At 44.9% G+C, this 17,347-nt stretch overlaps 1 protein-coding gene across 4 annotated transcripts; it reads left to right on the top strand.

Moving 5' to 3' along the window:
- Positions 1-1,067: 1,067 nt before the first annotated feature.
- LOC125536390 (formin-like protein 5) lies at positions 1,068-12,234 on the top strand. 4 transcript variants are annotated; one of them, XM_048699601.2, is made up of 18 exons: positions 1,068-1,617; positions 2,286-2,986; positions 3,061-3,279; positions 3,375-6,127; positions 6,570-6,693; positions 7,166-7,237; positions 7,321-7,419; positions 7,498-7,539; positions 7,998-8,129; positions 8,207-8,288; positions 8,868-8,962; positions 9,878-9,949; positions 10,086-10,202; positions 10,661-10,729; positions 10,814-10,880; positions 11,151-11,293; positions 11,377-11,660; positions 11,736-12,234. In XM_048699601.2, exons 1-17 carry the CDS (start codon positions 1,545-1,547, stop codon positions 11,464-11,466), a joined length of 4,950 nt encoding a protein of 1,649 aa, XP_048555558.2. In that variant the 5' UTR covers positions 1,068-1,544; the 3' UTR covers positions 11,467-11,660; positions 11,736-12,234. The 4 variants fall into 4 exon arrangements, with proteins under 4 accessions (XP_048555558.2, XP_087399630.1, XP_048555559.2 ...); XM_087543504.1 differs by lacking the exon at positions 1,068-1,617 and having other exon boundaries at positions 1,698-2,986; positions 11,151-11,299; positions 11,331-11,660; positions 11,733-12,234; XM_048699602.2 differs by lacking the exon at positions 1,068-1,617 and having other exon boundaries at positions 1,704-2,986; positions 11,733-12,234.
- Positions 12,235-17,347: the final 5,113 nt, after the last annotated feature.

Raw genomic sequence — 17,347 nt, forward strand, 5'->3', positions numbered from 1 at the left:
TACAAACAAAATGCTGCTCCCGTTGGAGAGCTAGTATAGTACTACTACATAAAATGCACACTACTCTACTACTTTAGTACTCTAGTATTATAGTTTATTAATTAATTAAGAATAGAAGCAGCCGAACTGACCCTGGAGGCAGCTGGCACTACTACTATCTCTTCCCATCAAAGTATTTATAACCGTTCGCCCGTTACAGTCATACAAAAAAATCATCTCATCTTCTAATCTGTATTGTACTTCCTTTTTAGAAAGAACTGATGCACCACCTGAGCTCAAATACCTTCGGTACAAATGGCAGTAATATAATTTGCTCAGAATTGGCAGTAGAACAATTTGACCAGCACCACATGATCCTCCCAGAAAATAGCAAGTCCATGCACGTTCATGTCAACGATCTTCTTCTCACACCAACCTCCCCACTCATTAATCCCCGGGAACTTAGGGGAGCCACAGTGAAGAATCGTCGGGCTAAGGCCTCCTTTAGTTTATAGGAATTTCATAGGATTTCTATAGGATAGGATTTGCAAAAGAAAATTTCCTTTGAAGCCTTTTGATTTGTAAGAATGAATTTCTATTTCTATATAGAATAGGAATTAATCGTTCACATTTTGGAGGGAAAAAACATTAGCTAAGATTCAATGAAAAAATTTCTATCCTATGCATCAAATGACATCTCCTTCTCTATAGAAATTAAGATGCATGTCATCTCACTTCTTATGATTTTTCTATTCCTACAATATTCCTATCCTATGAATCAAAGGAGCCTAAACTCGGCCAGATCCGAGTCGTCCGTCCGTCGCCTCGCCTGCAATGGAAGGAAAGAGAAGGAAAATCCGGAGACGTCCGTACCGGCAGAGCCCCCGAGGCCCAATCCTCTCCGCGCCCGCACGCCAACCCAGGCCTAACCAGTCCACGTCAGGTCACTGACACTCCGTCCCCGCCGCAGCTGGCCCCAACGACCAGCGTCGCCGAGCAGAGCAGAGCACGCAGCCTCCACCGCTGTCACGGAAACATTCACCGCAGAAGGCGCCGAAAACAAAACGGAAAAAGCGCACGGGCCGCAGCAGTAAAACCTCGGCAAGGAAGGAAGCAGCTGCGGCGAGAGGGGAAAGATTAGCAGCGAGAGGGAGGAAGAAAGGGGGAGGAGGAGAAAGGGAAAAATTAAAGTAGAGTTTAAACAGCGAGAGGAGAAAGAGGCAGCGGCAGCAGTAGTAGAGGAAGAGGAGTCCCAATCGCACGGCGCCTCGACCGCCTGCTGCCTCCCCACCACCACCACCACCACCACCCCTACCGCCACCGCGGAACCCTAGGGCCGCCGCGGCGAGCGAGCGTCGGCCGCCCGCGCGAGATCTCGCCAGGGGGCGCGGCGGGCGTCGCCCACTGCCCCCAGCTCGCCGGCGGCGGGGGCGGGGCCGCCCCCATGCCTTTGGCGCCCCGATCGGAGCCGATCGGTGGCCGCTCGAGGCGTCAGAGGAGCTCGCCGGCCGCCGGGGAGGCGGAGGCGGCGGCGAGAGGGGAGGGAGGGGAAGAGGAGGAGGAGGATGGCGCTGTTCCGCAAGTTCTTCCTCAAGAAGACGCCGGATCGGCTGCTCGAGATCTCCGAGCGCGTCTATGGTATAATGCCCGCGTCCCTGGGTCGAGCCGTGCCGCCGGAGTGCGGGGATTTGCTTGTTCCGAGGGGGATTTTGGGCTTTTGCCGCGGCTTGGGGTTCGGGCTCCGGGGAACTGTTGCTTTCAGGGGATTTATCGCTATTATTTGAGCTGGAATTCAGTGCGTTCGGAAGCACTGCGAGCTAGATTTAGTAAATTTTGATGTTAAGTTGAATTCGCTCCAGTTCTGGGTCGTCAGTGTGCGCGCACAAGACTCAGATTTAGCTGCATTTGACCTAAATCGGCTTTATTTCTTTCCATATTCGAATTTTGTCTTGCCCTTGTCGGATGCTGGCCCTTAGGGAAGCTTTGGATTTAATTGCATTTTTTTTCTTATAAACATGCAACAATCATCTAGTAGTGCCTGCATTATTATGTCCACATTTTCAGTTGGTGCTCACTCCCTTTAACCTAGTTATTAGTTATAATGGCGTGCTTATCTCTTGATGAAACCATGCGGATAAAATACTTTGCTGTGTCTAGAAACATGAGCTTAGTACATATGCAGTATGAAGATGAGGTTCCTGGTAGCATGCCAGCACTTGATCTGTTCTCCATTTTTGTAGTCTTAGTTGAACGATGCAAATTTGAGCATGAGACCGTGCTAATTTCAATCGGTATGTTGGTTTCAGTGTTCGACTGTTGCTTCGCCGCGGAGGCCATGGGTGAGGATGAGTACAGGGATTACTTGAGTGGCATTGTTGCGCAGTTGCAGGACTACTTTCCCGATGCGTCATTCATGGTCTCCAATTTCTGGTCTGGGGACAAGAGGAGTCGGATTTCAGATATATTGTCTGAGTACGACATGACAGTCATGGACTACCCACAGCAATACGAAGGTTGCCCACTCCTTCAGCTCGAGATGATCCACCATTTCTTGAAATCATGTGAAAATTGGTTGTCAGTGGAAGGGCAGCAGAACATGCTTCTAATGCACTGTGAAAGAGGGGGATGGCCAGTGCTTGCATTCATGTTGGCTGGACTACTTCTATATCGGAAAACGTACACTGGTGAGCACAAGACTCTAGAGATGGTCTACAAGCAGGCTCGCAGGGACTTCATACAGCAATTCCTAAAGTTGAATCCCCAGTCTTCTCATCTGAGGTATTTGCACTATGTAACAAGACATGGAAGTGGTTCAGAATGGCCTCCAATTAGCCGGCCTCTCATATTGGATTCTGTAGTTCTCCACACAGTTCCTAGATTTGATTCCGAAGGGGGCTGTAGGCCGTATTTGCGTATTCACGGGCAAGACTCGAGTCCTGGTAACAAGAGTGCAAAGGTTCTTTTTGAGACGCCCAAGACCAAGAAACATCTCCAGCGGCATGGGCAGGTAATGATTACTCCTAAGCTGTGGAGATATTTATCACTACCCAAGTTCTACTCTGACAGATGGTTGCAATGCAGGCTGAAGTTTCGGTGAAAATTAGTGCTTCTTGCCGTGTTCAGGGAGACGTGGTTCTTGAATGCATCCACATTGGCGAAAAACTAGATCGCGAGGAAACAATGTTCCGCGTCATGTTCAACACTGCATTCATTCAATCAAATGTCCTTGGATTGAATCGTGATGATATTGATGCTGCGTGGAATGTGAATAATCAGTTCCCAAGGGACTTCCGAGCTGAGGTGCTAAATTCACCTGCTTCTATGCCTTTCTTCAATTTTCATTTCTGTTTGTCTCCTGTGCATTATGAAATCTAAGAATAGAGCTTCTGAACCAGGTACTCTTTTCAGACCCTCATTCCTTCAAGCCCGCTGCTGCATTAGAAGAGGTAGGCGACGACGGAGATGAGACTGACGTTGCTTCCGTAGATACAGGAGATGAGTTTTATGAGGCAGAGGAGGATTGGCATGATGCTAGGAGAGATCCAGATACTCAGTCAACTGACGGAAAAATTTCATTAGAAGTTGGCAACACAGAATCGGATGGTGGGGTGGCAGTTGAGGAAAACGGCAGCCTAGGGAAGCATGTGATTGATGAGGATGTGAAGATTATTATCTCTGAAAATTCAGGTAGCATGAATGACAATGGGCCAGCACCTGCTCCAACTTTGGAAAATCCAGGAGGTTTACAGCAGGCATGCAAGGTTCTCGAGAAGTCTAAACTAAGCAACATAAGTGACCAAGAGGACAATGCTGTGCAGGACATACAGGTGGTTGCTGCTTCTATAGATTCAGAAGGGCGCAAGTTTGGATCAAACTGTCAGGAGGATACGAAAGGTGTAATTGCACAAACTTTAGTTACTGCAACAGATCCAAGTTGCAGTGATGAAGTTCAGTGTCACACAGGTGAATCCATGAAAATATCGACATACACTGATCTGGACTACACTGCTTTCAGTTCTCCTAGAATATTATCAAGTGTAGACGAGGATATCCACTTAAGGACATTGCCAAATGAAGGACACCAGAATGGTGACATCAAGATTATTACCGAAAACACAGTAACTTTGGACAGTGAGCTACTGATCTATGAGGAGAAAGCAGTAGTTGATAATGGAAACTTTGTGCAGGAGGTAAAAACTGTTGTCAAGGAAGAGAGTGTTATTTCAAAGATAGACAGAACTGCTACTGAGAATATTGTCTCAGAAGATAATAACAGTTACAATGTAGAACTGGTTAAGGTTGCTGATACAGCTGACAGAAGACTGAATCATAGTAAATCGAAATCTGGTCTTGGAGATACCATACATGCGAAGAAAAGCAGTCTGCAGGATAGTATTGTTGTATTACCAGCTAATGAAATATCAATAGAAATGAAAGCCAAGCGAGAAGAGTTTGGTGGCAGACAGGATTTTGGCATGCCTCTTCCTCAAAGAAAAACAGAAGCTAGGGATGATAAATCCTTGTCCTCAGTATCAAAGAAGATACCAGTAGGTAATGCACCTGGGTCAGTGTTACTGGAGGCAATGCTTGGGCATAACGAACAACTGGAAGAACAATCAAAGCCGGCCAAACCAAAAACAATACGTAGATGGATCTCACCCAAGAAGGAATCTGAAACTGCCTCTGTGCGTAGGCCATCGCACCCTCCATCCAGATATGACAGTTCTCCAGCTGCACTAGCTATCCGTTCCGTGTCGACAGATAACAAAGGCAATTTTGTGAAAGGACCATCTCTAGTACTACCTGGAACGCTGTACGGCAATCACTTAACACAAGATGCAATGTTGTCTCCTCGATTCCCTGCACGACGACCCTTGTTGTCAGGTGCACAAGCTACGCCAAGAATCCAAGCTACAGCTCCTGCTCCACCCCCACCACCACCACCTCCATTTTATGCTTCTTCAAGTTCAGCTACACACCTAGCACCACCTCCTCCACCACCACCACCGCCACCACCACCACCACCACCGGCTTCAGTATGCTTGTCAAACATACCTCCTCCTCCTCCTCCTCCTCCTATGTCTTTTGGAGCACAAACACGGCACTTTGCACCTCCCCCTCCTCCCCCACCTCCGCCCCCAGGGTTAGGGGTCCGTGGAAGCATTCCACCACCACCTCCACCTCCGCCAAGGTTAAATGGCAGTGCTATTGCTCCACCTGCGCCTCCACCTCCACCACCGAAACCAAGTTCAAGTGCTCCGCCCCCGCCCCCGCCCCCGCCCCCACCGCCGCCTCCAGTTCAATCCTTCACAACACGTCCAGGTGCTCCTCCTCCACCACCACCTCCCCCGCTTCCGGTGACACGTTCTGGTGCTCCAGCTCCACCACCACCTCCCCCGCCTCCAGTGACACGTTCTAGTGCTCCACCTCCACCACCACCTCCCCCGCTTCCAGCGACACGTTCTGGTGCTCCACCTCCACCACCACCACCACCTCCCGCATCATATTCTACTGCTCCTCCGCCGCCACCACCACCTCCGATGACCCGTTCAGGAGCACCACCTCCCCCGCCCCCTCCTCCTGGTGCACGCCCTGGACCTCCACCCCCCCCACCCCCTCCAGGTGCACGTCCTGGCCCTCCACCTCCCCCGCCTCCTCCAGGCCGACCAGCAGCTCCACCTCCCCCACCTCCTCCAGGCCGACCAGGAGCTCCACCACCCCCACCTCCTCCAGGACGACCAGGAGCTCCACCTCCCCCACCTCCTCCAGGCAGACCAGGAGCTCCACCTCCCCCACCTCCTCCAGGCCGACCAGGTGCTCCACCTCCCCCACCTCCACCTGGAGCTGGAGGGAGAGCACCTCCACCACCACCTGCACCTGGAGGAAGGCTTGGTGGGCCTCCTCCACCTCCTCCTCCAGGTGGCCGTGCACCAGCTCCTCCTAGAGCACCAGGCGCTCCACCACCACCAGGAGGCAATCCTACAAACTCTTTAGGTAGAGGGCGTGGTGCTGTACGTCCTCCAGGGTCAGGTTTTGGGGCTGCAGCCGCACGCAAATCAACATTAAAGCCGCTGCATTGGGTCAAAGTGACAAGAGCTATGCAAGGCAGTCTCTGGGAGGAATTGCAGCGAAATGATGACCCACATAGGTAATTTTCTGTCCTCTTGATTAAACATTTAAACATATACTTTCATCTCAAGTATGCTTATTATACATGCAACATTTCCAATGATATACTCCCTCCGTTCCTAAATATAAGTCTTTTTAGACATTTCAAATGGACTACATACAGATGTATGTAGACATATTTTAGAGTGTAATTCACTCATTTTGCTCCGTATGTACACTTGTTGGAATCTCTGAAAAGACTTATATTTGGGAACGGAGGCAGTGGTTGCTACTTGTTATAAGGTTGAATTCAGACTTCTTAGTTTTAATGCTGTACAGTACATGATTGTAGGATCAATTTTAGACCAAGCCATTGTTCAATATCTTGTAAAGCACTATGCCATGATGATCACATCACCTTAATATCATCAACGTCTTTTGATATTTTTTATCTTAATAATGTGGGAAACTGTTTTCTGCAGTGTATCGGAGTTTGATTTGTCAGAGCTCGAGAGCCTTTTTCCAGCAGCCGTACCAAAAACGGATAACACCTCCAAAACCGACAGAAGAAAATCTCTTGGATCAAAGCCAGAGAAAGTTCAGCTGGTAAGTAAAATGCTAACATTTGGTACTCCCTCTGATCCATATTACTTGTCTTAGATTTGTCAAGACACGTTTTAGTGTTAGATACATCCGTATCTTGACAAATATAAGACAGGTAATATGGCTCGGAGGGAGTAATGAAATTCGCAGTATAAAATTTAACTCATTATAGCATGAACAATTTCAGCATTCAGCAATAGACTGTGATTTCTGCCTTGTAATTTCAACTCTTTAGAGTAACTAGATATTCTTTCCCTTTTTGGCGGTGAGAGTACTAGATATTGTAGTGCGAGATTTCTTCGCTTTTTATTTTCTTGATGATATGATTGCTACCATTTGCTTAGGTACATTGTTACTTAACCCTATATAGCATAATTAGATATTACAGTGTATAGTTTTGAGAAAGAACTAGTCTCCCCATCTGATATCCCATTGTAAGCCATGTTTCATCTAATCTGGTAGTATATGTAAATAGATTGAGTTGAGGAGGGCAAACAACACGGAGATCATGCTTACAAAAGTGAAGATGCCGCTGCCAGACTTGGTGGTAAGAATTTGAGCAATGAAAACAAAGATAATATTAAGTATGACATGATAAGATTATTTATTTAGTCACTAAATTTTCAACAGAGTGCGGCACTGGCACTTGATCAGTCTACCTTGGATGTTGATCAAGTGGAGAATCTCATAAAGTTCTGTCCTACGAAAGAGGAAATGGAGCTTCTTAAGGTGAGTATAGTGCAATGTTGCCTTGCCTCCTTTGTGATCCCATTTTAACACAGCGTCACCTTCCATTTTTCCTGTCAGAACTACACCGGAGACAAGCAACTTCTTGGGAAATGTGAACTGGTAATGATTATCTATGATCTATGACGTTTTTATTCTTTTTGTGGTACTTAATACCAGTATCAGAATGTTTACTGATGTTGTTCTTTCTGAATTTGATCGCCCCAGACTTCTTGAAACATGAAAAACACAACATCTCATATTTGGTTTGGCTTAATCGATCATTATTTTAATTTTACATCAAAACATAGCAACATTAGTCAAAGACATTTATGTTTGTGAGCCTTCTTTTGACTCAAAAGTCCAAGACTCAAAGATCATTTACATCCATTCCTTTGTTTGATCAACATTATCCTGGGCATTTAAAATAGCCAGGTTGGATCTAACGTACACATGTGAGCCTGTTAGATACGAGTGTTAAACCTAATTTTGCATGAAATGTTCTTAGGAGTTAAGCACAACAGTTATGCTTACCTATTTGAGTATATCAGTATCCAACAAACTATTGCATTTTGTTGCAGTTCTTCCTAGAACTGATGAAAGTCCCACGAATGGAGTCAAAACTGAGAGTATTCTCCTTCAAGATCCAGTTTGGTTCACAAGTCGCAGATCTTGGGAAAAGTTTGAAAACCATAGACTCTTCATGTAATGAGGTATGTTGAGAGTTAGGCATATTGATTTGCAATTAATCTTCACCTGCTGTCTATTAAGTCAAATTCAATTGTATCAGATACGAAGTTCTCTCAAGTTGAAGGAAATAATGAAGAAAATACTGCTCCTTGGAAATACGTTGAACCAGGGAACTGCTAGAGGTAATAAGAACTGCCCTTCCCATGAATGAATATATGAATTTTGTAAGCCTTTTTTATAGCTTGTTTGACAGTATTCTATCATATTAAGGTTCTATTTTTTATACAGCATCCTTTAAGAGTAGGATTAACATATTTTGGTGTATGATGCATTGCAAAGATGATGTGAAGGGAGTTGCACCACTTGAATATTATGTGTGCATACTGTCTCGAGCTAGTCAGTGTCATGCCAAATCATAAAGTTCATATTTTGTCTTACATTACATTAAGTTTGCGGGAACTCCATACAACAACAACAAAGCCTTCAGTCCCAAACAAGTTGCGGTAGGCTAGAGGTGAAACCCATAAGATCTCGCAACCATAAGATTCAAGAACTCCGTACGTTCCTCCAAAATGGGCAATTCGGATTAGAGATTTAGAGAAGGATTACACAGAAACTTCTGTACGGGACCTGTGAAATGAATAGCAGTGATCTTGTAACATTAAGGCATTGACAACTGAAGTCATTAATTGGAGATAGAAATGCATGTGGAGGAAAAGTATCATTCGCTGCCAGGTTCATATCTATATATTTTCTTACAGGTGCTGCAGTTGGCTTCCGGTTGGATAGTCTGCTAAAACTTACAGATACCCGGGCAACAAACAATAAGATGACATTAATGCACTACCTCTGCAAGGTATGCCTTTTACCTGGTCTGTGCTGTTGAGTTCTCATGTGTGTGTTAGTACCCTTTCACCAATAGGTAACTTGTATTGCAAACTCTAATCCATGGCCCGCATTTATTTATTTGTTAAGTGTCATGAAATTCGCTCAGAGCAATGAAGTGTCAGTTCTCATGTGTACGTTAACATCCTTGCACCAATGGGTAACTTGTAGTTGTAAACTATGATCCATGGTCTGCATCAAATTATTTATTCGTTCAGCGCCAGGAGATTCGTTTAAGGCATGAAGTTTTAATTCGATTTCATGGTGGAACTTTGGTTGGCATGGTGTGTTTAATCAACAGAATGGCAGATGGCTATGGCCTGGGCTAGTAACTAGCATATTTCTGGATTTCTGTGACTCTCCGCTGCAAAGTGGATATGGAGATCGGATAAATTAAGGTTTCGGGGTCTTCAGAATCCTAGATATAAGCAAAGCTACATGAAACCTAACAGTAACTCAATAAGCCCTAGTCTTTTATCGAGATTGTATTATGCAACTTCATGTAAGTTTGTCAAGCAGTATGGGTTCATCTAATAGTTAAAGCAGTGGCAGAAATCGAACAACTTTGAGCACGTCAGTGTTCAGTCTGCATTGAAATACTAAACCAGTAACCAGGTTATAATACGAACAACTTTGACCTTCAGGTTTCTGAATGTGTTTGTTATTGATTTTAATTGACTTTGCATGACAGTAAAATACATACTCCATTTAGTTTATGCAATGTGCCAGTTCTGTATCGTAAAGCAATCTACAATCTAAGCATCTGAGCACGGTCACTTGTAGTCCTCGGTCTAATAAACTATAGTTAAGTCAAATGATTTACACATTACCACATTGGTCTCTGTCTCCTATATGCATGCTAACAGAAAGAACATCTTAATATCAGGTGCTTGCTGCAAAATCACCACAGCTTTTGAACTTCCATGTGGATCTTGTTAGTTTAGAAGCTACATCAAAGGTTTGCGTTTTTCTCGTCATATTCTATCAGTTCACTCGCAAAAAATTGAAAAATCTATCAGTTAACTATGTAGCATATGTATTTTTCTGTTCATTTAAGATGCACATGCTTTCGTCTTATTGATGTATTTGAACAGATACAACTGAAAATGTTAGCAGAAGAAATGCAAGCAGTCAGTAAAGGGCTGGAAAAAGTTGAGCACGAGTTTAAAGCTTCAGAAAGTGATGGTCCAGTGTCAGAAATTTTCCGTGAGGTCAAACACTGTCTCATTTGAATTTCAGGTTTTAAAGTTGTTTACATATAGTTAGCTGGTACTCTGACCTTAGAAGTGAATACATCCCTGTAGCTCGAGTGCTCAAACAGTCAGATATGCATTAGCTTTAACAGGATAAATCTGAAGCCAAATTTAGAGGATGTGATATATAATAGCGCAGGTTCCTTTGTTAGTTACCTGATGTTTTGACTCCGCAAGTATTTCTGCATCGTATTTTGTAGATAAATTACCTGATCGTAAATGCGAACCCCATGCCTTAACAGGCTGTTTATGTTCAGTATCCTGAAGGTTCCCTGAATAGTAATTATAATCACAAACTGCGTGCGCATGCATTTCCTTCACTTAATAAATCTTATATGCTGAGTTCCTGATTGTGTGAAGTTGTGGAGTGCATATGAATGTCATTTGGTCTAAACTGGTATTACTTGATTCTGTAGAAACTGAAAGAGTTCACTGACAATGCTGGAGCAGATGTGCAGTCATTGTCTTCATTGTTCTCTGAAGTGGTATGTTTCGTTGTTCGGTTCTATGAAGATTACTTGCCATACATTCTTCTTGTATTTGATTTTCTCGTTTCATTGTTTTGGCAGGGAAAAAAGGCTGATCAATTGATCAAATATTTTGGTGAGGACCCTGTCCGTTGCCCATTTGAGCAAGGTATGATACCAGTTTTATTGATTCATCTTAATGAGTGTGTGCTTGTTATATATTTTTGTAATACCTCTAAAGGTTTATTTCTCATGGAATTTCTACTCAATTGCATATGGTACTTGGGCATGCTCAAACACACTTTCTAGGATATGAATTATTTTCTGAGGATGCAATGGGTTGAAGCATATCTGATCTGTGCAATTTTAGCCATGATGTTCTGTGTGTTTGCTTGCTAACATGCCTCACATTTACTCTATCGTGACCATCCTCTTGCAGTTATGTCTACCCTGTTGACATTTGTAACAATGTTCCGGAAAGCACACGAGGAGAATATCAAGCAAGCCGAGCTTGAGAAGAAAAAAGCTCAAAAAGAGGCAGAAGCAGAGAAGTCTAAGAATGCTCAGTTGGCCAGTAAAAATGTATTGATCCTTTTATTTTATATGTTTTGCAGTTTACTCAACCTCAAGCGTTCGTTTATTTATGTTTTTTGATGTGCTCATAGGACTCGAAAGCATCGAATCCAAGCCGACAAGCGAAACAAACGTTAGAGAAAACAAGATCTACAAGTAGGCGAGGAAAAGATGGTGGGTGATCTGAGAGACCAACTCCAGTGTTGTGATTTTGATCTGCCTGCGGGGCAAATGCATGCCCTGTCGGATGCATGCGAAGGACCATGGATTCGCACCGCGTCTTTGAAGGCGAGAAAAGGCGTGTGAATGGACGCAATGACCAGTGGAAGTAGAATGCATCGAAGCAATTGTACAGTACAACAGTACTCCCACCACGGTATGGCACACAGAACTTTAGTTTGAAACAATATACTGAACTGTGCTGGTCTAACTAATTTTTTCTTGCCAGCAGGTCTCACTGGCAAATGGTCGACTATTTTTTCCCTTCGGCCAGCAGGTGTTCAGTGCCAACATCTGGCTGCTGTAAAGAGCTAACTGTGAAGCTAACTTCATTCTTTTTTTCTTACCCGTGCTATGTTACTTGTTCTTTCTAACATCGGTGGCCAAGTACAGCCGTAGCTTTAGGAGAGTGCAACCAAGGCACAAAGGTGCGAATTGTACAAATAGGAGTAGGGAAAGGGTAGAAGCAAAGAATATGTTCCTGGCATGGTAGTAAATATGAGATGTAAACGCACTCGTAGTGCAGTTAATCGTATTTTTTGTAGCTAGGGTGTCATAGTTTTGATGATCGGTTCGGTTGTATGGCTACTCTTATCAGCCACGCTGGAGGTGCTGCCGTTTTTTTGTTCCACGTGCATGATAACAAGATGGAAGACCCTTCTGGAATCATATGACCTTTTGTTACATGATATGATAGCCTGATCTGTCTAAAATGGCTGAGTTTCCTTCTAGCTTTGTTGACGACCCTTTGTTGGACGGAGTTTCTTGTTTGTGATTGCCAGTCACTCGTGCGGTTGAAAATGCCAGGATGGCTTGTCGCTCTCTTCAAGCAGACATATTTTTGTGTGTCATAGGAAGAAGACAGTTTACAGCTGCATGCGAAGAAGTTGTCTGGAAAATAACAACTTCTTTGTCAGGGGTTCATGGCCCTATTATGCTTGTCTCCGCGAGTGGCGGTCACAAGAGGACAATGGCTTTGGGTGAAACAAGCAGCTGGCTGTGATTCCTTGTCCCGTACTGTATCAGCCCCAAGACCATGGCATTCCCTGTCCCATGCATTATCACGTGCTCTACTCCATCGAAATGTTCGCCCTCATTATCCAGGGCTGACAAAGAAATTATTTTTTTTGCTCACCGTAATAAGTCACCAGGCAACCGTTTTTTTGTCTTTGGTCGCAGTGCATTCTCATTGTCGCCCTGACCCTAGAAATCACGGGAGGTATCAGGTATCTCATCCCATCTTGCCAATTGCCAAATGCCAACCCCTAAAGACATGTAAAGACTTGAGTATCATAGCTCTCATAGTCTTGTTGCATGTGCAAAGCTCGTTGCCGTCTCTAAGCTTGCAACCTTATTGAAACCCAAGAGCTTCTAGAGAAAAATTGTCGATGTAGCATATCACCACCCTGAAAAAGAACTCGTTGAAGAAGGCCTGTAGAACACCCGAGGTACAAAAAATTCACACGTTCCTCGACTAGGCCAGAGGCTAGGCAACCTTCGCCGTCAGTCGAAACTGGAGCGCACAGAAGGAAAAACCAAACCCGGAAAACGATCTAAAGACACATGATTTTCCACCCTAAAGTTTTAACAGGATACACACATCAAACTTGGAAGTCATTACACTTGATTTAATCGGCGACGACTCTTCTCAACCTCAGCTTTCAAGTCCTCCAACCTCTTCTGGCCCTCTTTTGACTTTTTGCCGCTAGAAATTGCGTAGGGTACCACTGTTCCCATTCCAAAAACGAAAGCCACCGTCATATAGACATGGCCGATAGGTTCGAAGTCAACAGTTGGCAGCTTATTCCAAATGGAATAACAGCGGTGTCCCTGCAGCATGAACCACGGTCACTACATGGACCATAAAGTACAGTTTTGCAGCAACAAAACAAATCATAAAAACACGTGATCAACCTGGGAAGTAATAACATCCGCAGTTGCACACTTGCATTGCATTTGCATGGCACCAATAAAAGAACAACATCAATAATTTGTAACGTATCTATTAGTAGTTGCTACATGGGGTACACAAGAAGAAGTCTAAAACCTGAAATTTGCCTAATACCTTTCCGAAACATGTATACCTATCTTATTTAAAGCGTTCGTTAAGTAATATGAATCCTAGAGTTTTGGCAGAATACTAGTGAATTTGTCAAAATGGACGTGGAACATCTGCATAACTCCCTGGAATACTAGTGAATTCGTCAAAATGGACGTGGAACATGTTATGACTACCTACAAATTTTTTTACTAGCTGAAGGTCAGAAAATATACCAACCTATATCTGTTGTTGCTAGGCCTAGAACATACAATCTTAATCTGAGACTTAGACATTAAGGGAGGCTGACGCGGAAGCGTCAGACACTCTAGCATAGAATCCTCTATCATACGGTTATGGCTCAGCTCATGCTTCCTGTTATGTCCAAGATTCTTACAACCTTCGATGCTGTGCCTAGACAAGGACAATTTGCTAATCTGATAGCACCAACGAAATCATCCAGGGAGGATGACGATGAAACCCCGGCACAAAATCCTTCATTGACGCATCCTTTGAGTAGATCGACCGAGAGAGTATTGTGCGAACCGTGAAGCTGGAGAGAAGCCGCTTGCCCAGGGTGTCTGCAGTTGGGTTTCCTTCTGCTCGAAGAACCGTCTGGGAGACGGCGGCTACCCGTGCCAACACCGAACACACAATTGCCATCGCCATCTCCTAGCCGATGCCTGGCGGCGCGATGGGGGGCTGCCGCCCGTGTCGCCTAGGTTACGCGACGCTGGGGCCGAGCCGGAATGGCGGCGGTATACTGTCTCACACTACTTAAGTTTAACAGGATATATAGATCAAGCTTGAAAGGCATCACACTTCATTTAACAAATACAGCAATATTGCCATATGTTATCTTCATCAATGACTCTTCTGACGATCAGCCTCGTAAGCCCTCCATTCAGCCTTCCAGTCCTCCAACTCCTTGGCGCTCTCTTTTGCCCTTTTGACGCTATAAATTGTGTAGGGTATCATTGTTCCCATAAAAAAAGTGAAAGCGAACAGCATCGGAATAGGACCGACAGGATAAAAAATCTCAGAAGAATGCAGCTTATCCAAAATGGAATAAAAGTCGCGTCCCTGCAGCATGAACCACATTCACTACATGAATATTATAGAACATATATAAAAGCAAAAGGTACAATTTCATAGCAATAAAACAAAGTATAAAAATACGTGATCAACCTAGGAAGTAATACATCCACAGTTGTGTTGCATGTCACCAATGAAAGAACAACATCAATAATACCATAGATTAAATCCTACTCCTTCCATTCGTAAATATAAGACTTTTTACAAATTCCAATATGGACTACATACAGAGCAAAATGAGTATGATCCAAGTATTGTTGGGCAGTAACAATAATAACTGCCCAAGTATTGTTGATTAGTAAGGTTGTCCAACCGCAGTAGCCAAGGAGGCCCAGCCCGTATGATCCAAGACTGATATAAACAGAGGTGAAAGGATCCAAAGTTGGAAGCTTGCAAACTGGGCTATTATTATAACTATATATATAATTTTGGTTTTGTGTGCACTTGATGAGAAGAAATCCGCCAGAGATCAATACTTGAATAGGTACTACCATTCAAGGAGCATCTTGGTGGTGCCCATGGAGGTACACACGAATTAAATTAGAAATGCAAGAAAGTCCTCATACTTTGAATGCCAACAAGTATACATGTTCAAATCGTAGAAGTGAAATTTATGTAACGGAAGGAGCATGGGGTCTCACCATCCATTTTAAGCACAATAATTATTTTATGTCAAAGAGAAAGACTAATCTTTTAGTAGTTGATGTAAAGATCTCTAAAACCTGAACTTTGCCTGATACCTCCCCGAAACATGTGTACCTATCTTATTTGAAGCATTCGTTAAGTTTGAAACATCTGCATATCTCCCTTGAATTTGTTAAAATGGACGTATAACATGGAGTATTACCTAATAATAATAAAGTTACTTGAGGTTCCCAAAGGAAAAAACAGCTTGATGTCAAAAGATGTTCCAACCTATATACCTGTCGCTAGGCAAAGAATCGTACAATCTGAATCTTAGATATAGCAACCTATATACTTGAGGTTCATCTCATGTTTCGTGCTATGCCCACGATTCTTGCAACCATTTATGTGGTGCTGTAGACAAGGCGTTTTGCTAATCTGATAGCACCAACGACTGGAAATCATCCAGGGAGGATGACGATCAAACCCTAGCACAAAATTTTCCATTGACGGTTCCTACTATGGGTAGATCGTCCAACAGAGTATGGTGCGAACCTTGAAGCCGGAGAGGAACTGCTTGCCCAGGGTGTCCGCAGTTAGGTTTCGCCTCCTGCTCCGCCATGTCAACGTCTGGCGTGACCGCCCTACTGGCGAGCTGCTCCTCCGCCTGCAGATGCTCCTGGAGGAGGTGGTGGTTGTAGGCGGCGTCGGCCTGCGCCTCCCAGAATTACTCCTCCCGCTCCTCCCGTAGCATGTCCAGTTAATGGGCACGGGCCCCACCGATGGTCAAGGTGCAGTGCACTGGCGAGGGTGGCACGGAGGAGGAGGAGGGCCGCACGGAGGAGGAGGATGGTGCGCCGACTCGTCGGCGGCGGCCGCATCCTCCATTGGGACGTTGTCATCCTCCGGTTGCCGGTCGGCCAGCCAGCCGGCAACAATGGCGGCCATCTCCTTCTTCTGTTCCGGCGTCAGCCCGTCCTAGAGAGATTTGGCGGGGGAACAATCCATGATGGGAGTGGTGTGGAGAGGGATCGGAGGCGGATGACTATGGCTATGGCCTGGGGCAACGGTTTATCTAGCAATGGCAGGCGGCAAGGGATGGACCGGTGGCGCCAGAGGAGACGCCTCGGCAACCGTGTGCCATCAATGTGGGAGGCAGGCGGACGGACGAGTGGCCGTTGTGTCGTTTGAACGTGCGGCAGTCGCCTGCACCGGTAAGCGGCGCGGGCGGTGCTCTCTCGGCCGGCGTGCCGCTTCAATGCCGACGCTAGTGAGCTGTCGCGTCCGCTCTGGCCGGGCATGAATGCGGTCGCTGACGCTCTAGAGCGGCGTTGACCGGATACGCGCGGGAGAAATCGCGTCCGGACCGTTCTACGGACCGATACAGAACCGCGGTGGATGGATTTCTCGGTCTGAAAGGTTGCGGAAGGTTTAATTCTCCGTGTTGGAGATGCTCTTATCAATGAGGTAATAGCATCACATGTCCTTGAACTTGTCTAGGATGTGATGATTTGGTCCTCAAACTTATAAAAGTCAACTATTTGGTCCTAAAACTTATCACTCATGTCTTATCAATGAGGTAATAGCGCCAGTTGCCTTTTACAAGTTTGAAGACCAAATCATCACATTCTAGACAAGTTCAAGGACTCACTGGTGCTGTTACCTCCTTATCAATAGTCCACAGTGCAATCTCTGCATTCGTTGAGGCAAAAGCTGTACCGTGCAATAATTCATTGAAGCAGTGCATACTTTCCTGCTCTTGCAATACCTCATGGGCTCATCGCATGTATAGAATGGGCCATCATGGCTAGGGTGATTTTCCTTGCTTATGCATGGGATTCAACTGTCAATGGCGATGGCATGATGAGACTAATTCAACCCTGTCCAAAGTGGCAGGCAAAATGAGTACTCGAAATTAGGCGATTCATATGCCACCACGGCTTTTCCAAAGTTGGTTATTGTTTTTGCCTCTTCCCTTGCGATGATTATGATCATAGAACTTTTGACGTTCTCAGCGAGTTAAATATGCTCTTGCTTAAGATGTTCTCAGGTCTTTTGCTGGATGCCCCACTGACATGTGGGTTCTA

The sequence above is a fragment of the Triticum urartu genome, chromosome 2A (genome assembly GCF_056163025.1).
Source record: "Triticum urartu cultivar PI428250 chromosome 2A, HENAU_Tu73, whole genome shotgun sequence".
NCBI classification, from domain to species: Eukaryota; Viridiplantae; Streptophyta; class Magnoliopsida; order Poales; family Poaceae; genus Triticum; species Triticum urartu.